This window comes from Salvia splendens, chromosome 20, assembly GCF_004379255.2.
Source record: "Salvia splendens isolate huo1 chromosome 20, SspV2, whole genome shotgun sequence".
NCBI lineage: Eukaryota > Viridiplantae > Streptophyta > Magnoliopsida > Lamiales > Lamiaceae > Salvia > Salvia splendens.
The window spans coordinates 25101473-25125074 of NC_056051.1; the positions used below are offsets into that span (position 1 = coordinate 25101473).

Here is a 23602-nt window from a genome sequence, read left to right on the forward strand (position 1 = left end):
GAATTAATTATTTTATTTATGTCCATAAACTTCGTACATTATAAAATAAATTAAAATTTTCTAAAAGATTTAGCAGAGAAAAGTTACTTATGCTTATACTACATTTTATATTTTGAGAAAAAGAAATAAAATAGAAGAAAATTCAAATATTTGAAAATTGGGCAGAGGAATTGATTCATACATAAATCTTAAAAATACAACTTTGAATTGGAAGTCTGAATTCATTTATCTTCATGTTAGCAGCCTATCATCATTCACAGCCTCTTCATGAAATAACCTCTCCCTTGCCTCTGATGCCTGCAAAATTAAGAATTCATTGCATTCAACACAAATTTTTTTGAGATATAACAATACTTAGGGCTGGGGAAAAATATCGAAAAAATGATATATCGCTCGTATCGTATTGAAAAATATCGAAAAATTATCGAATTTTCGATATATCGTAATTTTCGATACGATAACGATATTGATATTATCCATATCGAAAGTTCGATATATCGAAATTCGATATATCGAAACTTTCGATACGATAACGATATGAAATTCTTTCATATCGATATTTTCGATACGATATACGATACAACGTTTTCGATACGATATCTCGTATCGACCCACCCCTAACAATACTAACAATAACACAAAAATGCGCGTGTTGTCTTCATTCACTAACACAACAATGAAGGATAATAATGAGAATGAAGAAGAAGACGAAGAAACGAAGAGGAACACCTGTTTGTCCCAGTCCGTGAGAGCTGTAATAACCGAGAGCATCAAACACTGCAACGTCGAGCCACACACCACTCCAGTCCGGAGCCCCTTCCCCTTCAAATCCAACCAAAAACCCAATACAGCTGCAATTGGTAGTCCAAACAGATAATATGCTGCAAGATTGATATAAGCACCAATATACTGCCACCCACAACCTCTTGCAACACCTAAAACAGAGAGATATATGAGCAAGTTGTTCATGTAAAACAGAGATGTATGACTAAGCAATACACTTAAAATAAGACATGATTGATAAAATAATTCAACTCTTATAAAATGTTTAGTTTGCATGATTCAACCTCCAATTCTAGGTCCTATAAACCTTGTCTATCTCATACACCAAACAAGCGTTTTGTTTTACCTGAAAGGACTCCTTGCACACAATCTGCTACGATTGATAAACACACGAGAGGAGCCACCCTTGTCACGTAGTCCACGACTTCCTTCTCATTGCTGAAAACATAGCCGAAAACATTCCTACTCAGGAAGATGGCAAGGCTCACGACGAATGCATTCACTGCTGCAAGGAGCAATAGAGCAACGAGAGATAGACGCGCCCCCTGTGGCCTCCCGGCTCCCAGCTGGTTTGATATTCGAGCATAAGTTTTTATATACGCATATGCAGTTACAAGACACTTAGGCCGTGTTTGGCTAAAAACAATTATAGACTGTTCATAAGCTCGGTTAAACGCCATCTTATTTAGCCGTGACAATACCTTGCTGCAGAAGCCAAACCATATGGTATTGAATAAAGTGTAGCAATGGTATTTAAGCTGTAAACACAAGCCAAAAAAGAGTTAGAAATAGTTGAAATAAACAATAAAGCAAAGCCTCAAAAAACATGTAGATTTTGAGGATGTGAGAAGAGCCTACCACGCAGAGAGCACCGAGGCTTCAAGCTGCGGATGTGGGAATAGCCCGGAAAGCAAGATTAGTAGCTCAAACGACCACCATTGAAGACTATAAAAGTTTACCAAACGAAACAGTTATATAAAATTTTACAAACACAGTGTTGTTTGTTGCAAGTGCGGTGAAGTTGATTACCAAATCATGGTAGCAGAGGGGATCGCAAACTTGAAAAACTCTCTCATCCCTCCAAAAATCTCCATTGAAAATGGGGAAGAGTTTTCGCGCAATGAGGGGAGTGCCTCATGTACAAGCTCAAGACAGCGACATTCAACCACAACGAAAAATCCAAGGCGACTGCGCCTCCAATGCTGCCCAACCCGGATTTGAAAACCAGAACCCAACAGAGTGACACGTGGAAACAGAGAGTGATGCACGAACTCATTGTTGAGTTTATTAAACTCAATTACTTCACAATTAAGGAAGAATTATCTAGAATTGCCTAGCATCATCACTAACCGACTTAAGCTATATATTAGCATTATTATATTATTAGAATATGCTAGAGTTTAGTTAACTAGAATTCTCTAGCATTGTAATGTCGGCAAACTAACCGACCTATACTACTTATAAATAGGCACTAGGCCTTTGTAGCTAAATATGTACACAATCAAGAAAGAAAAGAAGAGAATTGAGTGAGTTAGAGAGAAAGAGCCGTAGCTCGCATCTCATAGTTAGAAAGAGAGAAAAGATTTGTGTAGTGCTGAAGCACTTTTGTTTTTGCATTTTGTAATCCTTTTGTGAGAAGCCTATCAATACTATTCTCCGTATTTCATCCTTATTGAGTGCTCCTATATTTTGTGTGTCAAATATCCAACAAATTTGGTATCTAGAGCCACTCGATCCTACCTATGGCGGCAACGTTGAATATGGTTCAACCCCAGATTCCCAAATTAGAGAAACACAATTATGGGAATTGGAGTATTCAGATGCGAGTCTTGTTGCAATCACAAGAGATGTGGGATATTGTTCAAGACGGCTACACCGAACCTGCCTCCCCAGAAGCCGAAGATGCCCTGACGAACAACCAGAAGAACGCCCTTAGAGATGCAAGGAAACGAGACAAGAAGGCATTGTTCAATATCTATCAAGGTATTGATGAAACCACGTTCGAGAAAGTAAGTGCAGCCACCACGTCAAAACAAGCCTGGGAGATTCTGAAGAATTCTTTCACCGGCGTTGATAAGGCAATACGAGTTCGACTGCAGATCCTACGTGGCGAGTTTGAAAGTTTGGCCATGTCTGAAACGGAGAGCATTTCAGACTATTTCACTAGAACATTAGTTATTGTGAATCAAATGAAAAGGCAAGGAGAGATAATTGAAGATGTTCGTGTCATTGAGAAAATTCTTCGTTCATTGACGTCGAAATTTGAGCACGTCGTTGCGGCAATCGAAGAATCAAAAGATCTCAACACTATGTCAATCGACCAGTTGCAAAGCAGCTTGGAAGTCCACGAGCAACGCATGAAGAAAAAGACCACTCCGTCACTTGAGCATATGCTACAAGCGAAGGTGTCAATCAAAGAAGACAAGAAGTTTGAGTCTGAGACATCACGTGGCGGATACAACCGAGGTCGAGGCCGAGGTCGAGGCTATCATAGCCGAGGAGGACGTAGCCAAAATTACCAAAATCGAGGAGGACGAGGTCAAAATTATCAAAATGAGGGAGGACGCCAAAATTCCACCTATCGAGGCAGAGGTCGGAATTCTTATGGACAACGAGGACGAGGAAGAGGACAATACAGAGGCGGTTATTCTCAAACCTATAATCAACCAGGGTTTGATAAAGCAAATGTCGAGTGCTATACTTGTCACGAATTCGGGCATTACAGCTATGAATGTCCAACAGCCGGAAATACCAGGTCCAACCAACAAGTCCATTATGCCGAAAGTAGAGACAATAATGAGCAGGTAATTTCAACCTCTCTTTTTTCTCATAAAGGACTTGAGGGTGATCAGTGCAGCACGTGGTACTTGGATACTGGAGCTAGTAACCACATGTGTGGGAACAAGGAACTCTTCGTGGAGCTAAAGGACATATCTTATGGGGAAGTTACTTTTGGAGATTCCTCCAAAGTAGCGGTGCAAGGAAAAGGTAATATCTTGATTAAGTTGAAGAATGGAAATCATGGTTTTATATATGACGTCTATTATGTGCCTGCCATGAAGAGCAATATTTTGAGTCTTGGTCAATTGCTGGAGAAAGGATTTGATGTTAATATCAAGAATTCTTATCTGTCTATCAATGATGCTCGAGGTAGTTTGGTTGCCTCTGTGAAGATGTCTAAAAATAGATTATTTGCATTGAACATGAAACATGATATGTTGAAGTGCATGAATGCAATTGTTAAAGATGAATCGTGGTTATGGCATTTGCGTCTTGGACATCTGAATTTTGGTGGTTTGAAGCTTCTGTCTTCAAAGAATATGGTGAAAGGCTTGCCTCATATTGATCATCCTGAAGAAGTTTGTGAAGGATGCATACTGGGAAAACATCACAGGCCAAGTTTCTCAAAAGAAATGAGATGGAGAGCATCACGCCCGTTGGAGATCGTTCATACAGATGTTTGTGGTCCTCTGAAGCCTATTTCTACTGGAGGTAATCAATACTTTCTAACTTTCATTGATGATTACTCCAGAAAGACTTGGGTGTATTTTTTGAAAAGGAAATCTAAGGTGTTTGATATTTTCAAAGAGTTCAAAATTCTTGTGGAAAGGCAGAGTGGACACTATATTAAAGTTCTCAGATCCGACCAAGGAGGCGAGTTCACATCCGATCTGTTCGAAAAGTTTTGCAAGGATCATGGAATCGTTCACCAACTTACACCTGCATATACTCCTCAACTGAATGGTGTTGCTGAAAGGAAGAATCGAACAATTCTTGATATGGCGAGGAGTATGATCAAAGGGAAGGACTTACCCCGAGAATTCTGGGCTGAAGCTGTCGCAACAGCAGTATATCTCCTGAACCGGTGTCCCACCAAAAGTGTTCGCAACATGACGCCCGAAGAAGCATGGAGCTCGTTCAAGCCCAGTGTTGCGCACCTGAGAGTTTTTGGCTGCATTGCCTATGCCAAAATCCCCGAAGCTCGAAGAATCAAGCTTGATGATAAAGGCGAAAAGTGTATTTTCATGGGATATGGAGATCGAGTAATGGGTTACAAATTGTATAACCCACTCACAAAGAAGGTGATCATAAGCCGCGATGTGGTGTTTGAAGAAGCTCAAACATGGAGCTGGGAGGATAAAAAAGTTGCAAGCTCGTCAGAAATTGTACATGATCAGCAAGAAGATGCACGTGAAGTTGAAGAACCTGATTCACCAACATCATCTCAAGGTCCAGTCGGAAGGCCAAGAAGGATGCGCAATCTGAACGATATATATGAAGCTACCGAAGAAGTTGATGAAGCTGTGGGGGAAAATGTGAATCTTATTTGTTTTTATATGGATGCTGATCCTATTGCTTACACAGATGCTGCACAAAAAATGAAATGGAAGATTGCAATGGATGAAGAAATCAATGCGATTGAGAAAAATGATACTTGGTCGTTGACAACACTGCCAGAAGGCCGAAAAGCAATTGGTGTGAAATGGGTGTTCAAAACAAAGAAAAATGCCAATGGTGAAGTGCAAAGGTACAAAGCGAGGTTAGTGGCGAAAGGATACAAGCAGAAGGCCGGAATTGATTATAGCGAAGTCTTCGCTCCTGTTGCTCGTCTTGAGACGATCAGATTATTTATCTCGCTGGCCGCCCAACACAATTGGAAGATCTATCAGCTCGACGTGAAGTCGGCTTTTCTAAATGGTTTTCTTGAAGAAGAAATTTACGTGGAGCAACCTGAAGGTTATGTGAAACGAGGAGCTGGAGATAAAGTTTACAGATTGAAGAAAGCTTTGTACGGGCTCAAGCAAGCACCTCGTGCATGGAATTCCAGAATCAATGAGTATTTTCTGAAGAATGACTTTGTGAAGTGCCCTTTCGAACATGCTCTATACTTGAAGAAAGATGTTGCAGGTAACATGTTATTTGTTTGCCTATATGTTGATGATCTAATCTTTACTGGAAATTGTGAAGAAATGTTTCATAAATTCAAGAAGAGCATGATCAAGGAGTTCGAGATGACGGACATTGGTTTGATGGCACATTTCCTGGGAATTGAGGTAGTGCAAAATGAAGAAGGGATATTTATCTCTCAAAGCTCATTTGCAAAACAAATCTTGGAGAAATTTAAAATGGAATCCTGCAATCCTGTTAACACTCCCGTGGAGATTAGTCAAGAATTGAGGAAGCATGATGGTGAAGCAGAGGTGGATCCAACTTACTTCAAAAGCCTCGTTGGAAGTCTACGATATCTAACATGCACTAGGCCTGATATTCTCTACGGAGTTGGATTAATCAGCAGATACATGGAAAAGCCGTCGCAGTCTCATTTGAATGCGGCCAAGAGGATTTTGCGCTATATTAAAGGTACGCTGAATGAAGGTATACTTTATCCCTCTAATCAAGAAGTTAAGCTCGTTGGTTATTCGGATAGCGATTGGGGAAGAGACTTGGATGAAAGAAAGAGCACTACTGGCTACTGTTTTTATATTGGTGATGCTGTCTTTACTTGGTCGTCAAAGAAGCAAGCTATAGTGACACTCTCAACATGTGAAGCCGAGTATGTTGCAGCAAGTTCAACAGTGTGCCATTGCATATGGTTGAGAAATTTACTAAGTTTTCTGGGATTCGTGCAACAAGGCCCGACAGAAATATGTGTTGATAATAAGTCTGCAATAGCACTTGCGAAGAACCCGGTGTTCCACGAAAGAAGTAAGCATATTGATACTCGTTATCATTTTATTCGAGAACACGTGAACCAAAATGATGTGGAGTTGGTTTATTGCAAGTCACAAGACCAAGCTGCAGATATATTTACGAAGCCACTAAAGCATGATGTCTTTAGAAGATTGAAATTTATGCTCGGCATGAAGACCTTAAAGAATTGAGTTTAAGGGAGGATGTTGAGTTTATTAAACTCAATTACTTCACAATTAAGGAAGAATTATCTAGAATTGCCTAGCATCATCACTAACCGACTTAAGCTATATATTAGCATTATTATATTATTAGAATATGCTAGAGTTTAGTTAACTAGAATTCTCTAGCATTGTAATGTCGGCAAACTAACCGACCTATACTACTTATAAATAGGCACTAGGCCTTTGTAGCTAAATATGTACACAATCAAGAAAGAAAAGAAGAGAATTGAGTGAGTTAGAGAGAAAGAGCCGTAGCTCGCATCTCATAGTTAGAAAGAGAGAAAAGATTTGTGTAGTGCTGAAGCACTTTTGTTTTTGCATTTTGTAATCCTTTTGTGAGAAGCCTATCAATACTATTCTCCGTATTTCATCCTTATTGAGTGCTCCTATATTTTGTGTGTCAAATATCCAACACTCATGAGCATGGGCACGATCAGGCTCTGCATTTGATAGTACCGTATGAGAGGCTGAAGAAAGGCGTACGCGAAGAGTGTGGGAATTAGCCACATTATCAACTTCCCTGCTTCGTACGATATATGAGGATCTTGGCCGGCCAGTTTGAGTACGCTCTCGACGTTTACCCACAGAACGGTTACAGGGATGCAAACTAGGATCAGAGAGACGATGGCAGTGTACGTCTGAGTTCCTATCTTCTCGTATTGCTGAGCCCCAAACGCTTGTCCACTTATCTTCTCCAGAGCACTCGCCATTCCCAACTATTGCACCACATAATTTGTTTCCATGATTTAGCACGCGATGGATAACTCGCTACGCACTCTAAGGGTTGCGTTAAACGCCAAAACATGCATAACGCAGAACCAATAAAAATAAGTCTATAAGAGAACACATAAGGTCAGTTTAACTTTGTTTTTAGTCTATTACAGGAAATTCAGATTTTAAAATCCGGTTTTCTGTAATATACTACAAACGAAGTAAAAATGATCTTAGATGTTCTTTTATGACGACGTTTTGTGTTCTGCGTTTAAAATTAGTTTTGTATATTAAGAAATGCAGCATAAATAACAAAAGAAAGGGATCGATTGTGAGTGTGTGATCAAATACTAACTTTTTATAGTAATAACTAATAACTAAATTTGTATGTTAAAAATATCAACACAAATACATAAATTTATCAAATCTTCTTGTGTCGATAAACTTAGGTCTTTGTGTTGATATTTTAGTTTACATGTTGTATTGATATAATTATATCTTTGTGTTGATAATTTTAATACACAGAACGGAAAGTTATTAGTTATTACTGTAAATTAGTTAGCACACTAACGCAACCCGTGTAGAAATCATGGTGTACAAATTATGTGGTGCAATAGTTGGGAATTTTGTGACGAGATTAAATGATATATCGTCGATCTACATTTTACGTAGATAAATGTAGTATATTCACTTTCTCAAATCCGATTTCCGGTGAGTGAGAAATAGTGGATTAAAGTTGGGCATAATTAGCTTTTAATTAAAGCTTGGAGTTTGAGCTTAAGGAATAATTAACTAGTGTTAATTATCCCACATAGAAGAAGTGACACATCTTTTAATGTGTTTAAATTAAGTGACTTTATGTTACTTAATAATTATAGTGGACCAAGATGGGTAAAAGAGCCCACACGCGCGCACACGAGCGCCGCCTCCGCCCGCCCTAGCCCGTGCACTTGCTCGCGGTCGGGGGCCGCGGGCCCGATCTCGATCTCGACTTGGACGGGCCTCGGGCACGATCCCGATCTTGACTTGGACTTGGACTTGGATCTTGGCAATTGGTCTTTGGGCTTGGGTCTGGACCCATAGTAATCTTTTTAGACCACCGCTGAGTCAGCAATCCAAGTGGCTTGACACCTCGTCAAGCGTGGCACAGTCAGAGCTGCCATGTGAGAAATCTACACGCTCCACACGCGAAAGGCACACTCCTGCCACACGCTTGTAACCGTCGACGGTTACGAATCTGCCATGATGAGCCTTCATGGCTTGGTTGACCCTGCATGGTGGCTTGGCCTATAAATAGGCTAGTCATTCCACTGCATTTCACATACTGAAAATCACAAGCATACTTCCTCTCTCTGCATAGTTTTCGAAGCTCTGCCCTCTTCCTCTTCCAGTTCGCCGTAGCTCGTTCCAACTGCGGTGTTGCAACGAACGAGACGTAGCCGTTTCATCTTTGGGGACGACACGCCAAAACTGAGAACACTACCGGGGCGTATCTCGTCTTGCGGAAAGAGGCCTTCCTCGACTCGACTAAGTTCTTCTTCACAGTTTCGAATTCCTATTGTAATTTTCATTTCTGTTTTTCTTTTCTCTTCTCTCGGGTTATATTACGCCCGGTTAGTGTTGTTTTTTATAGCTATATCTCCAACAACCCGCAGATTATGAGAGGGAGAGAGGTGAATACAAGAATATAAAGGAAATTGAATGGAAAAAATTAATGAAATATAATTTTTATTTTTGTATATTAGTTTTATACTACTATTGAAATACAAGTGAGATAGTCATTGAAATATAAGATCTTTTTATAAAAAATAATACTAGTAAATTGTGATGATTAATGGTGGAGAGTACACTTTCTTTTGCTTTGACTTTAGATGCTTGTAACATTTTTATAATATAGTTACTTGATTTATAATATTGGAGTGGAACTCAAGTATTGTTTTATCAAATAAGTTTATGTTTGACGTGAGGTTTAAGATGTTTTTTAGGTTCATAATTGTGCAATTTCCCTAAGTAGGTCAGCAAATTGAGGAAGAACGGAGATAGGGTAAAGTGTAGAGCACGAAAAGACATAAATGAGAATATGTTCTTTTATAAAATATTATTCCAATTTTCGATCCACAATTCACTCAATCTCTCTGTTTTGAAAATTTTAGAATGAGAATATGCAAATAAAACGAGTTATTCATTAAATTTGCTGTTAAATTTATTTAAAAAAATATGATTTGTTCTTAAAGAATTTACTTTTACTTTTTTGGTTTGAGTTTAAGATTAGTTTTGGGTTATAATTTTTCATGAGCTTTAAAGTTGAGTTTGAGCTGCTAATATTGAATATTTTAAATAAGATATTTTTTCTCGATAATATACGTGTTTTATTTATATGTCTTTGTTCTACTATCACTTTCCAAAAGTCAAAACTTCTTTCTTCAAATTAGAAGGAGGCTGTTTTAATAATATGTCGTGTTAAATTTTTATTATTATTTATAAAGTATCATAAAATTCCAAAATAGTAAATTTATTTTCAATAACAAATTAATCAATTCTAATAAGGAAATTTTCTTCTACATTACTATTTACAAAATATTATTCCAATTTTTTTTTCACAATGCACTCATGAATCTCAATAATTTAATGAAATTTGAGAATGAGAATATGCAAATAAAACCAGTTATGCATTACATTTTCAGTTAAATTAATATTTTTTTTGTGATTTGTTCTTAAAGAAAAGGTACCCTCTAGTCGTTATAACATAATTAATGTCTCTTTCTATTGTTTAGAGTTTGTTGGTAGTAACATTTTATATTGGATTGGAAATCAATTATTGGTGAACCAAATAGGTTTGTTTTCACGGACTCGTGAGCATGTTTTTTTAGATGCTCGAACAAATTGTAGGGCAAGAAAAGACATAAATGAGGTCTCGAACTATTTTTTTTTTTTCACACACACATACACATCAGAGTTCGGGATACATTTGGCAAGCGAGCTAGTCCTCCTCCAGCCCCTCGTGGTTCGAATACTTAGCCCTCCCAGCCGGGAACCGGCCCGTTAGCGTAGTCTTGTTCAGACATGCCGTCAAGCCTCCCACCGACGTGGTCCAGGCCCGTAGACTACCCGCCACCCTCAGACTGGTCTAGGTCCGCAAGCTTGCCAAGCCCAAGGCAACCAGCCTTGTAAAGGCTCACATGGGAAGTTAATCCCAAGTTGCACCATCCAGGATTCGAACTCAGTAAAGGCCCACAGGGGAAATTAATCCCAAGTTGCACCATCCAGGATTCGAACTCAAGACCTCCTGGATGGTGCCATATCCTTGCCTCCCTTCTCAACCAGTTGAGCTAGGAGGCTTGGATGAGGTCTCGAAGGGCTGTGCATACGTGGTTTCACAAACAGTGTATTAATGCCAAATTAGTCGATTAATTATTACGATTAATAGTCTAATAGTACTACTTATGAAGAGTGGAAAATATTAGTCATCATATGAAATAACCGTTCATCTTTAATTCAATTAATAAATATTCACAAACTACTAATTTGACACTAGGGACAATAATTAAATATATTGTGCATCTAAAGTAATTAACAATAGTGCTCAAATTTATAGATTACCATACCAGCTTGATATATAAAGTTGGTTAACAATGAATCATCCAAATCAAAATTGGAAAAATCCCATAAATCTTACAACTACAACATTTGATTGGAAATTTGAATTCATTTATCTTCATGTTAACAGCCTATCATCATTCACAGCCTCCTCATGTATTAACCTCTCCCTTGCCTCTGATGCCTGTAAATTAAGTAAACAATCCATTGCATTCAACACAAATTCTTTTGAGATAGTATAACAACACAAAAATGTGCGTGTTGTCTTCATTCACGAACACAACAAAAGAAGGATAAGAAGAAGATGAAGAAACGAAGAGGAACACCTGTTTGTCCCAGTCCGTGAGAGCTGTAATAACCGAGAGCATCAAACACTGCAGCGTCGAGCCACACACCACTCCAATCCACAGCCCCTTTCCCCTCAAATCCACCCAAAAACCCAATACAGCTGCAATTGGTAGTCCAAACAGATAAAATGCAGCAAGATTGATGTAAGCACCAATATGCTGCCACCCACAACCTCTTGCAACACCTAAAACAGATATATATATATAAAGAAGTTGCTCGTATAAAACAGAGATATACGACTGTGCAAAACGCTAAAGAGGCGTTTGGTTCGGGCGATAACACATTATTGGTAAAATAATCAACTCAATCAAATGTTCATTTTGCATTATTCTAGGTCGTGCCAATCTTATCTATCTCATACGCCAAACAGGCGTTTCGTTTTACCTGAAAGGACTCCTTGCACACAATCTGCTACGATTGATAAACACACGAGAGGAGCCATCCTTGTCACGTAGTCCACGACTTCCTTCTCATTGCTGAAAACATAGCCGAAAACATTCCTACTGAGGAAGATGGCTAGGCTCACGACGAATGCATTCACTGCTGCAAGGATCAATAGAGCAATGAGAGATAGACGCGCCCCCTGTGGTCTCCCGGCTCCCAGCTGGTTTGATATTCGAGTGCTGCATATTCGAGCATGAGTTCAGCCACCGTTATTTATACACATATGCGGTTACAAGACTCTTAGGCCGTGTTTGGCTACAAAATTATAGACGGTGTTAAGGAGATTATAAGCTCGGTTCTTAAACTAGTCGCGACTCTACCTTGCTGCCGAAGCCAAACCATAGGGTACGGCATAAAGTGTTTCAACGGTATTTAAGCTGTAAACACGAGCGAAAAAGTGTTAGAAATGGATCAAACTAAAAGTAAAGGATAACATAAAATTCACAGAGCCTACCACACAGAAAGCACCGAGGCTTCAAGCTGCGGATTTGGAAATAGCCCAGAAAGCAAGATCATTAGCTGAAACGACCACCATTGAAGACTACAAAATTTAACAAAACGAACTGTTATGTTGTTTTTTAACACGTGTGTGTGTTGTTTGTTAAGTTTATTACCAAATCATGGTAGCAGAAGGGATTGCAAACTTGAAAAACACTCTCATCCCTCGTAAAATCTCCATTGAAATCGAAGAACGAGTTTTTGCGCAATGAGGGGAGTATTTCATGTACAAACTCAGGATAGAGACATTCAACCACATTGAAAGATCCATGGCGACCGCGCCTCCAACGTTGCCCAACCCGGACTTATAAACCAGAGCCCAGCAGAGAGGCACGTGGAAGCAGAGAGTGATGCACGAACTCACTAGCAAGGGACGGATCAGGCTTTGCATTTGATAGTAGCGGATGAGAGGCTGAAGGAAGGCGTACGCGAAGAGCGTGGGAATGAGCCACACTACCATTTTTCCTGCCTCGTGTGATATATGAGGATCTTGGCCACCCAGTTTGAGTAGGTACTCGACGTTTGCCCACAGAAGGGATACCGGGATGCAAACTAGGATAAGAGATACGATGGCAGTGTAAGTCTGAGTTCCTATTTTCTCGTATTGCTTTGCTCCAAACGCTTGTCCACTTATCGTCTCTAGAGCACTCGCCATTCCCAACTGTTCCACCACATATCAAAACACGAGAGAAGTAGCGCGTGATAGATAACTCAACACTCTAATTTTCCGATTCTGTCAATCTTATCTATCTCATCCACCAAACCAAACGTCCTCCTATTCATGTCTACTTTGAGTTTCTTTTTAATACATCTACGTGTTTACGAGTACTTTATTCGCTCTCCTACTTTACTTTTTTCATTTAACTCAACAAATATATATTTTTTAAATCTCGTGCACAAAAGATAACCTTATCATCATCATCATAATCACTCCACACTGTTTTTAGTCTATCTTGAAAAGAAAAGGACAGGAACTATAATCAGTGAACATAGAAAATAATCACACAGTGCCAAAAATAAAACTAAAAAAAGATGAGATTTTGAGGGAGAGGTGAATACGAGAAGGCTGAGGCCGGTGACACCGGCGACAGAAAGGGCGATGGCGGTGCCGGAGAGAGCGAGTTCACCTAATTGGCCAACCATCATGAGTGATATAACTTGAAGCAAGTAGAAAGATAGATTCACAGCCACCATAGGCCCTGCTATATGCCCCAATCTCTTCATCTCTTCTCTTATTTCTCTCCATCTCCTGCTCCTCTCTGCTAACAATCCCTCCTCCATTCTCTCTCTCTTCAGAATATATGTGTTTTTAACTTTTTATTATAGAGTTTTCTTTTGTTTTGACTTTGCTTCTACTAACTTTATTTACCTTGGAGTGGCGTGTGGAATTTTGTTGAATGTAGTCAAATTTAAATTATGGTCGTTATGTGATTCAAATAAATTTGTATTTTTGCATGTTACATCTCAATTCAAGATTATCTTTTTGATTCAATTAAATAACCGTTTCTCGTAGAATTGTTCTAAAAGTACTGTATTCTTGATACTAGTATGGACAATAATTAAATATATTGTGCATCTAAAATAAATAAAAATAGTGCTCTAATTTATGGATTGAGAATTGGTTCATATGAATCATCCAAATCAAAATTGTAAAAATCCCATAAATCTTATTATAACTACTACAACATTAGATTGGAAATTTAAATTCCTTTTTCTTCATGTTAGCCTATCACCATCATCATTCTCAGCCTCTCCCTTGCCTTTGCTGCCTGCAAAGTGCAGAATTCATCACACTCAACACAATTTATTCTGAGAAATGACAGCACTGGTGCATGATCACTTCAAACATAGAATTCATGATTCAGGTTTTATATTCCTATTACATAAATTATTTACGTTTTAGCTTGCAATATTTATTTTTTTATGAAATCGAATTAGTGATATAATTAGTTAAATTTTTTTCCAATTATTTAGACTTCAGGTTACACAAATTTTTTCCACTCAGTTTTTATTAGTACTTTTTCTTAAAATACGAGTGAGTCAAACTATGTCTATAAATGTAGGAAGGAGGAAATATATGTTTTTAATTATACTATTGTTTTTAATGTAAATTTGCAATTATAGATATCTTATTATTGTTATTTTATCAATATAAAGAAATTTTATTTCAATTGTTACGCTAATTATATTTAATTATTACGTCAATTAGTTGATTAAATGTAATTATTTATTTATAAATTTAATTCTAATAACTTTTGTAGGAGTAATATTTTCCGAATAAGAATCATAGATTCATAATTAGCAGGCCAATTAAAATTCTGGATTTGTCTTAAAATATTCACATTTATAAACCCTCAAAATTGAAATTAGCAGCGAAGAATTCTACACAAAGTTAGTGTGATTGTGCGCGCGGCGGAGATGGAGAAAGCAGCTATGGAGCAGCTGGATCGAGTTCTGAGTGAGCATCTCAATACCGCTCGCGAAACTTTTCAGGTAATTCATGAATTTTCCTTTTCTTTTTTTTATCTGAAGTTGAATATTTTGTTGAGAATTTGTCGATTTTTGAGCTATTGTTTTGTGTGGTTTTTCCTCTGCTCTACTGTTGTGTTTTGATTTTTATTTATTTATTCAATGCATTATGCAGATGTTGGATCAAACGCCGGCCTCTTCCCTTGAGAAAGTGAGCTGGAAAGAGGTCATTCAGATTGGTGAACAAGTCTCCAAACAAGCTACTATGGGTCTCTCCCACTCTCTCATTATAGCTACTCTGTTTATTTATGTTGTTATGTTTGTTCTGCTTAAACCTAATTTAGGATTTATAACTGGAAGAAATTTAGGTTTATGTATGCTGCAACTGTGTATAACTACGGGATTAAAGGCTGATATATCGCTCAAGTAGGAAGTTTGATGTTTGATTATATGTAATTCGCTAAAATTTCTCCAACGATTGCCTTAGCTAAGTATCGGTTTTCTTCTGCCTGATTTGAAGCATCCTTTGAGCTCTATATAAAGCATTATCCCAAACTATGCATCACTGAGTAGCTAACGATCATAGAGATCGAATAACTGGAACCAGTGATAAGTTGAGTTAGTATGACTGTAATAGAACTAAGCATTCATTTTCTTTAGTTGTTTGTGTCTTTGTGAAGAGTTAATAGCTTGGTTGCATTCATCGTTTCATTTGGATAAGAGCCACATTTAGGAAATATAGTCCACAGTTGTGCTGTGTGCAATACTGATCGTCTGCATTTATATTACTTTTTGGGTAGTTGGAATGCTGTATACTGGAGAAACTCCTGAAATTAAAGTCCTTGAAGAAAATATGGCAGCATACTTCAATACTTTACAAGGTATCCTGTTACTCTCCCATGGAAGTTCCGTCGGCGCAGGTCCCACTCTCTTGTCGTGCATTCATGGATCTGTAAAGCAAGTTGTTGACAGCAGTTTCATGCTATTACAGGGAGCTGTGTCCTCCTATGGTACTCTCTCTCTCTCTCTCTCTCTCTCTCTCTCTCGCGCGCTCGTGCGCCCACACACACATGTTGAGATAGCTCCATCTTGTTCTGTATGAAATGATGCTTTAACTTTTCCTGATATGATGCATATATACAAAGAAGTGCACAGTTTCCTGTGTTCGGAAGTTGAAGCTTCATGATGGTTTTTAGTAGTACTTGTCTAGGTGGAATTAATTAGAATCATGATGAGGTATTCTTGAACGGATTTACAGGGTCATCATCAAATAAAACCCAGAAACTCACAATCCCACAGCTCGTAGGCGCAGTATGGAACGCTTGCTCTGCCCTAAAGAAGACTCCAGTCACTAACGTTACAGCTATTGGACGAGCAATGAAACAAGCCGCAGTTTCAATGAAGGATGTGCTTCGCGAGATGAAGGAACTGAAGCCAGCATCCTCTGATTCAGCGGACAAAGCTTCTATTCACGACTCTACCGAAGCCGAAGGCAAATCCATCTCTGATGGTGATGATGATTCCTTTGACGAAGAGTTGGGCAATGACTTGTCTCCTGAAGAGATGAAAATCGTGCATTTAACAACCAGCATTGTGTCTGAAACTCTCGCGGTAGTTAAGGAACTAATTCGATACATCACTGGATTACTTCTGCAGGAAAGTGAAGGTGATGGCGCCATCTCAGTAGATTCTCTAGAGAAGCTGCTGAAGCTATGCCAAGAAACTGGAGTACAGATTGATGAGCTTGGAGCATGCCTTTACCCGCCACAAGAAATCTCTGCGATCAAGGTGGCTCTTGAGATGATCTCGAGCTTCAGCAATGAAACTGAGACGGAGCTTCGGAACCTTAATGGCTTTACAGAAGATTTCGGCAAAGCTTGCACTAGTTTGAGAAGCTCATTGAGACTATTGGAAACTGAATTAGGTTGTTCTAACGTTGGTGATCTTGTCCCAAAATTGGAGAATCTTGTCGTAAGCAACTAACCAATTCGATTACACTATCAACCTACTTGTAAGTATCCATACTCTATTAGAAAATACTTTTGGTTATAATATGAAATCGTGTTCTCTGCTTTATTAAAAACAGCAGAAAACCCATTTTTGGCCAGTAGGCTTTGACGAAGCCGGTGTTTCCATCTAAGATATTCACAAAAGCTACAGAACCTAGGCGAACAGCTTGGTATTTGAGTCCCTTCTTCATTCTAAATATCAGTATTGTATTACAAAACTTGTAAGCTGTCCTAGTCATATTTCATGAATAGAAACAAATGTTTTCTTAGTTTGATATATTAAGATGTTTACGTCTACCAACTTTTCTATCACTTATTACTTCATTTTTCCCCCACGTTCCCATCGAACCTTTTCATTGTCAACTTGTGATGTTCTTGTATCATTGAACTACGCTGTTCCTCATGGCTTTATTAGTGAGCACACATATATGTGCTAAATTTGTTTGTTTACTCATATTTGACAGTGATCACCAATACAACAATTAATTACAAATTTCTGTGATCTTTTACTGCACTAGTTCCATGATAGACACACACACACATATTGCTTGTAATAGTTCCATGATTCTTGAGCTATGTCTGCTTCGCTGCTTGCCCCCAGACAACTTCAGTCTCAGCAATGTCACACCACTTATTTGCACACGGTTTTCATTTCAATTTTGCACACCAGGCGGGGATATGATGGGTTTTAGGTTTATGCTTCTTGACGTATATTGACTCATGATCCTGGTGATGATCCTGAAATGTTCTTGAAAAAAAGTTGTGATGATTTCTCATGAATGGAACGGTTTAGCACCGTGTTTCTTCTCCCTCCATGTCGTTCTTGCCCTCACGATTTCTTCATTTTTGCTCTCCCCCTTTGTCTGGAGCAGATGAGTGTAACTGAGTGGCCTCTGGTTTATGGCTCCTAACAATCCATTTCCTTGAAGGATTTGTGATGACGCTGTGTGCCCGTTGAGACCGATGTTTTCGTTAAATTGAGGCTCACACAGAGACTGAACCACATCCGAACTCCCACATTCTTTTCTGTATTCTAGGACCATGTCTGACAGCTGATGTTTCTCCAAGAACTCATCTGGGATTGTCTGAAGAAAACTGGAAGAGTTATAGTTTTATGAAGATTGTCACCGGGTATAGTTAGAGCGAGCTTGCACATTTTTCAAGATTTACCTCGAGCATCCACCGGAGGTACTTGACGTTGTTAACGTGATGGTTCATGTCCAGATCACTTCTCTTTGGCTGCGGGCAAGAACACGAGTTCAGATGTTACACTTGTTTGTTAAAGTTTGTAAGTTGACAGATACCTTCAAGTTCGAGTGCACATAGCGCGCGTTGGCATCCAGTTTCTCGATCTTTTCCGGGCTCTCTTCCTCTATGGCGTGCTTCTCAATGAACCATGGAGCGATCTCTGCCCTCACTTCATCCGGCATCTTCGACAGACGCCTAGTTTCCTTGTTCATCATCACCCACGTACTATTGTTCCACCACACATCACATGTCATCTTAGTATTCATCGAAATAGATTGAAACAAATCGAAACAGACGCCTTGTCCACTCGTTCATCATACCTCGTTGCTCGTATGAATACGGTCCCGGTGACTTGGCTTCTCAAAAGCCAATCTCTCCTCATCCCGTTCTTGCCCGATGCTCCAACCCATGTGTCGATCTCCATCACCTCTCCCCTGTTTTATGCACACACTCCATTATCACTGACTGTTTGATGGAATGACGATCTCATGACTGTAATCAAGAGAACTACTAGAGTGACGATTTCATGACCGGAATCGAGATCGAGAGATTACCAGATTGGGAAATGATCAACTTGAACTTGCATTCTTGAAACAACCCAAATGAGGTTATTCCTCATCATTCCATGAGTAGCTCCAAATCCATCACTCAACAGTCCTGACATCCACACATGATTCAGCGCCGTTTCCTGCACCAAAAACATAAGCATTCACACACATCTCCTCTTTTTCCTCAAAAACATCGAAAAAACCATAGGAATCTCCAAAAACTCAACCATCACAATCACCTGAAGCAAATTCAAAAGGCTCTCAATGGTGGCAGTTTTGTCTGCCCCAACTTCATAAGACCTAATCACCACAGTCTGCCTGTACCCAACTCCCTCCTCCACCATCTCCCCGTGTCGATACGGATCCACCATTTGCTTCCTCCTTGGAATATTCTGCCGGAGATGCTCCTCCAACACGTCCTCGTCCACTCCACCGATACAAGGCATTGGCATCGCGTGATCCTGCCTCAGCAATCCCATCTTCGCGGCCGTGAAGCTCTTGCTCCCGTTCACCTTCACACAGTTGAGCTTCTCCTTGCTCGACTCTTCGCCCCCGCCTATATAAACCGCTACGGTTATAGTTACATGCCGCAGAAGACGAGCCATTTCTTTTGCTTTGCTACAAACAGTGGAAATTTTAATTTCCTTGCTTAGTATGATGGTTTTATAAGGTGTAGGGCGGAAAAGACTAAAACCTTTCTTTTTTAACTGATTAAGTTAAAAAAGAAGGCAACGAGGAATGGAGCTTTGTTCTAAAATATGGTTGTTTTCGAAGGTGTTTATGTGGCAGTTGATAAATGTTTTTTTTTGAAGCTTTGGCGTATGTACTTAGCTGTAATCGTCAGTGTTGAAATGGACATATAAACATTTCATTTAATTAGTTTATTTTTTGGTTTAATTAATCATGAGCTACTCTCTTTTTCTCCCCTAAATTTGGGGGGTTTTGGCGCTTTCGCTTAGTCATAGGTTTGCATGAAACTGCATTGTGTGTGTGTCTTAATTTTGTTAGCTTCTTCCAACTTTTTCCTTTTCTCTCTACTGAAGTGGGAGGCGACTGATAAAATTGACTAGTAGTTTAGTAGTAAGACGCTTCTCCTTTGTTCAATAAATCGGATGTTTAAGTCATCACAGGATAAATGGGGAATTATTATCCATCTTCGTTGACAAAAATTGAAGTCTGTTTTCAGTGATTATTTACTCGCAAACCATATTAACTTGCACTAGGTATGAGTTAAAATTTATTCAGAGATTGCGAGAGTAGTTTCATTGACCACTTTTTATTTTGAGTTATAACTCACACACCATCATACTAATACATATTAGTTTCCCATTAACCAGTGACTGGACAAGAAATGTTTTAGTTATGTTTAGTTGCCTTTGTTATAGTAATTTTTTAATTATCATGTTTCAAGTTGTTGTTTTTGCATCTTTTGCTCGAACTTGAAAGTTGAAACGACTTGTTTATCTTTCTCTTTTTTTCTACTATTGGATTTTGAGGAGGTTATGTTGAATATTGAAATAGTTAAAGGAGGATTCCATTATATGCATTTTTTGTTTATAACAAAACGTGCGATGTTTTTAAGAAGTTCAAAGAAAATTTGAAGAAATACCATATTCTAGTATGCGAAATTCCTGTTGACGTTGTTAGTGAATATTTGAGGTTAATGGAAAAAATGATTGTGAGAATCATGAGTGAATTGTGATTGTGTATTTTCAGACTTTCTCGAGGAGAACTTTCACAGGTCTATCCGTCAAATGCTAAACATTTATGGCAATATTTGGTGATGACTGATGTGGATAGCTGATATTCAATGGTTACAGATTCTATTGGCCAAGATAAATTCCTTGGAATCCACCTTGTTCACATTGCTTTTCATTTTTTTAAATGAAATAGATTCCATAGTAATTTCCTTCCACTTTTGACCTCGTCTTGTTAGTATCCTTCATTTTTAAGTCATTCCCTTACTCCTATTTCCAACATGATGTAGCACAGTTGGCAATGGAGTGGCAGATCTTGTTGCAACAATAGCAAGAAAAAAGTGAATTATGAGCTTAACAAGCACTATCTATAAAACCATAAAACTTATCTAGGTTGTGTTTAAACTCCACTGCTTTTCATCACAAGGTTCTAAAAATAAGCCGATTTCAATTTAGATTTATTTAAATTGATAAATCAATAATTTGTTGTATATCAATATGGAAGACAAAAGGTTTAGAATTCAAAAAATGAGCCACTTTCGAGATAAATTTATTCAATTGGATAAAGAAGTGGTGTTCGGTTTCAAGATAAAATAATGCTAAGATGGTCAGATATAATATATGATTGAGTTGTGAGATTATTTTAATCATAGGGGGCCTAGCTATGACTAATTATGTCATGATTATCCATGTGAGATTGAATCGTGAGATTGAATCTCATAAACTAAACATACTATAATTTTAATATGGGATACAATCTTGCTAACCGAACACTGTAATATATTAAAGATTTTCTATTTATATATCTACTATTAAAAAAAGAGAGCGAAAAATAAAATCAGTTAAATGAAAACGGTTTTTTTCACCCAAACCGAAACCATTTCGGAATTAAAAAAATTGAAGCGCACGGTAGCAAATCCATGTGCTACTCAACTACAACGCGCCTTGTCCTGCGCCAGCATGAACTGAAAATTATCACCGCTTAAGCAAACTACAACCAATCATCTTCTCCAAAATCCAGCTTCTGTTTCTGCTTCCACCTCCAACAATGGCTACCGCGCTCGATTTCAAATGCTTGAACTCGTTTTCTCTCTCTACAACTCTCTCGCACGTCAATCACAGACCGCCTAATTCTCGGAGCTTCTCAAGTAGGAAGCGATTCAGCAGACTGTCTTGTTCCGCCGTTGAAGATGCGACGCAGAAACAACAAGAAATCGGTACAACCAGCAATTTCAATGGTGCGTAGAAACTCTTATTTTCTTGTTTTTCTGTTTAAATTTCATAGATTCAATATGAATTGGTAATAGTAGTTGATTTGAGTAATGAATTATACCAGCTTCTGATTTAGGTTTTCGGATCAAAATTCAATCAGTTAGAACTTGAATATTTGGCTAATTTGTTACAGTTTGGATGTTTGATCATCGAACCTCTTTCTTCCTGTCTATATGGATTATGATTATGCAGTTTGTTAGCATGCTTTAATCCATTAATAATTGGATAAAATTTCTTTCGATTTCATAGAGACGGTTACACCACTGCATATTTTTTTCCGAGTATCTAAAACACAAGCTGGATTAAGAAATACTATATGAATTACTTATGATTTATCTATGTAATTGCAGACTCTAGCAATGAAGCAGAAGAAAATCCTTTTTTGAACAACAAGTTAGATGATGGAGGAAATTCCATCTACGACATTCTTTATCCGAGCAAAGAGCTTCTCCCAGACGACGTAGAAATGAGTGTATACGACCATTTAGATGAGCTGAGGCAGAGAATCTTTGTCTCTGTTTTGGCCGTGGGGGCTGCCATTGTTGGTTGTTTTGCCTTTTCAAAGGATCTCATCTTGCTCCTTGAAGGTCCGATGAGTGCACAAGGTGTTCGTTTTCTACAACTTGCTCCTGGAGAATTTTTCTTCACATCTCTTAAGGTTTGTTTGTATACTAACCTTTGATCAGTTTAATTTTAGTAAGACAACCAATGTTCGTGAATTTGTGTAGCTCGTTGTGATCATTCTCTCTGCTGAAATCTGCTCTTGGAACTCTGTTGGGACTCTTCTTGTGTTATATGTTAGGTTGTGATAGAAATGATGTGATCATATTTCATTCATGAGTTTTGATAGTTGAGAGTTTCTACTGTAATCCATTCTCGAATAGGACTGATTAGTGGCACAATGCATTCGTTTTCTACAACTTGCTCCTGATAATTGTTCTTCACATCTCTTAAGGTTTGTTTGTATCCTCATATCCCTTGATTGGTTTAACTTCAGTTAGACAGCCGATGTTCTTGAATATGTGTAGCTCGTTCTCGTTGTGATCATTCTCTGCTGAAATAGGCTCTTGGAAATCAGTTGGACTCTTCTCGTGTTATGCATTAGCTTGCGGTAGAAATGATGTGATCACTGTTTCATGCATGAGTTTTGATAGTTGAGACTTTTTACTCGAATAAGACTGATAAGCGCATTTTTGGACTAAAATCTTTGCAGGTTTCTGGATACTGTGGCCTTCTATTAGGGATCCCTGTGATTCTCTACGAGATCATAGCTTTTGTTCTTCCAGGTCTTACAATGGCGGAGAGAAGATTTCTTGGACCGATTGTCCTAGGCTCGTCTGTCCTCTTCTATGCAGGCATTGTCTTCTCCTATCTCGTTCTCACTCCAGCCGCCCTGACGTTCTTCATTAACTACTCTGATGGGGCGGTTGAGTCCCTGTGGTCAATTGATCAGTACTTTGAGTTTGTGCTTGTGCTCATGTTCAGCACAGGCTTGTCATTCCAGGTTTCCTCTCATTCTTTATGTCAATTTTGTAGTACTAACTTTTTTCCTCATGTATTTGTTGTTTTGTCTGTTTACATAAATTTCCATTTGTGGAATGATTTTAAGGTCCCTGTCATACAACTGCTTCTCGGGCAAGTGGGGTTGGTTTCTTCAGCACAAATGCTGTCTATATGGAGATATGTGGTGGTTGGCTCAGTGGTTGCTGCTGCTGTGCTCACTCCCTCGACCGATCCTCTAACTCAGATGCTCCTTGCCGGCCCTCTTATGGGTCTCTATCTTGGTGGCGCAACCATGGTCAAGGTCCTTGGTCGATAAACTGATAGAATCGAACCCTTTTAGGGTTTGCTGCCTATGTTCTTGTATAAAGATTTTTTGGGTTGAATCATAGAATATGCATACCGGCTTTAAAATTTGTATGCGTAACAACAGATGTGACGTCGTTTCACTACATACAATGTTACATTTTGGTTGATGACCAATTGCGTACACAAGTCTAAGTTATGCTCATACCAATGCTGAAATCTTAGTTGGTTGTAAAATCAGAATAAATCAATTAGTC

At 38.6% G+C, this 23602-nt stretch overlaps 4 protein-coding genes and 1 pseudogene across 4 annotated transcripts; 2 read left to right on the plus strand and 3 right to left on the minus strand.

Moving 5' to 3' along the window:
- Positions 1–131: 131 nt before the first annotated feature.
- Positions 132–7408, minus strand: LOC121781736 (annotated as a pseudogene).
- Positions 7409–10986: 3578 nt separating this feature from the next.
- LOC121782457 (protein DETOXIFICATION 12-like) lies at positions 10987–13703 on the minus strand. The gene is made up of 7 exons (XM_042180313.1): positions 13356–13703; positions 12413–12957; positions 12253–12339; positions 12119–12175; positions 11739–11977; positions 11333–11538; positions 10987–11190 (listed from the first exon to the last, which is right to left on the minus strand). The coding sequence occupies exons 1-7, from the start codon at positions 13575–13577 to the stop codon at positions 11125–11127; spliced, it is 1422 nt and encodes a 473-aa protein (XP_042036247.1). The 5' UTR covers positions 13578–13703; the 3' UTR covers positions 10987–11124.
- Positions 13704–14433: 730 nt separating this feature from the next.
- Positions 14434–17122, plus strand: LOC121782459. The gene is made up of 4 exons (XM_042180317.1): positions 14434–14789; positions 14941–15034; positions 15566–15775; positions 16024–17122. Exons 1-4 carry the CDS (start codon positions 14715–14717, stop codon positions 16746–16748), a joined length of 1104 nt encoding a protein of 367 aa, XP_042036251.1. The 5' UTR covers positions 14434–14714; the 3' UTR covers positions 16749–17122.
- A 425-nt stretch (positions 17123–17547) lies between these two features.
- LOC121781737 (palmitoyl-acyl carrier protein thioesterase, chloroplastic-like) lies at positions 17548–19175 on the minus strand. The gene is made up of 6 exons (XM_042179432.1): positions 18810–19175; positions 18577–18710; positions 18343–18456; positions 18079–18247; positions 17945–18013; positions 17548–17859 (listed from the first exon to the last, which is right to left on the minus strand). The coding sequence occupies exons 1-6, from the start codon at positions 19173–19175 to the stop codon at positions 17548–17550; spliced, it is 1164 nt and encodes a 387-aa protein (XP_042035366.1).
- A 1995-nt stretch (positions 19176–21170) lies between these two features.
- LOC121782463 (sec-independent protein translocase protein TATC, chloroplastic-like) lies at positions 21171–23518 on the plus strand. The gene is made up of 4 exons (XM_042180319.1): positions 21171–21505; positions 21890–22197; positions 22753–23043; positions 23149–23518. Exons 1-4 carry the CDS (start codon positions 21316–21318, stop codon positions 23356–23358), a joined length of 999 nt encoding a protein of 332 aa, XP_042036253.1. The 5' UTR covers positions 21171–21315; the 3' UTR covers positions 23359–23518.
- The last annotated feature ends 84 nt before the right edge of the window (positions 23519–23602 follow it).

Bases quoted from the DNA above. Each gene is read 5' to 3' on its own strand.
- LOC121782459 (XM_042180317.1), top strand. From the start codon at position 14,715: ATGGAGAAAGCAGCTATGGAGCAGCTGGATCGAGTTCTGAGTGAGCAT. The intron at 15,035-15,565 runs GTCTCTCCCACT...CTTTTTGGGTAG, and splicing joins CTCCAAACAAGCTACTATGG to TTGGAATGCTGTATACTGGA. The intron at 15,776-16,023 runs GTACTCTCTCTC...ACGGATTTACAG, and splicing joins GGGAGCTGTGTCCTCCTATG to GGTCATCATCAAATAAAACC.
- LOC121782463 (XM_042180319.1), top strand. From the start codon at position 21,316: ATGGCTACCGCGCTCGATTTCAAATGCTTGAACTCGTTTTCTCTCTCT. The intron at 21,506-21,889 runs GTGCGTAGAAAC...ATGTAATTGCAG, and splicing joins TACAACCAGCAATTTCAATG to ACTCTAGCAATGAAGCAGAA. The intron at 23,044-23,148 runs GTTTCCTCTCAT...AATGATTTTAAG, and splicing joins GCACAGGCTTGTCATTCCAG to GTCCCTGTCATACAACTGCT.
- LOC121781737 (XM_042179432.1), bottom strand. From the start codon at position 19,175: ATGGCTCGTCTTCTGCGGCATGTAACTATAACCGTAGCGGTTTATATA. The intron at 18,711-18,809 runs GTGATTGTGATG...TTTTTGGTGCAG, and splicing joins GCCTTTTGAATTTGCTTCAG to GAAACGGCGCTGAATCATGT. The intron at 18,014-18,078 runs GTATCTGTCAAC...TCTTGCCCGCAG, and splicing joins ATGTGCACTCGAACTTGAAG to CCAAAGAGAAGTGATCTGGA.
- LOC121782457 (XM_042180313.1), bottom strand. From the start codon at position 13,577: ATGGAGGAGGGATTGTTAGCAGAGAGGAGCAGGAGATGGAGAGAAATA. The intron at 12,958-13,355 runs GTATTCACCTCT...GTGGTGGAACAG, and splicing joins TCACCGGCCTCAGCCTTCTC to TTGGGAATGGCGAGTGCTCT. The intron at 11,191-11,332 runs GTGTTCCTCTTC...CTTAATTTACAG, and splicing joins TCACGGACTGGGACAAACAG to GCATCAGAGGCAAGGGAGAG.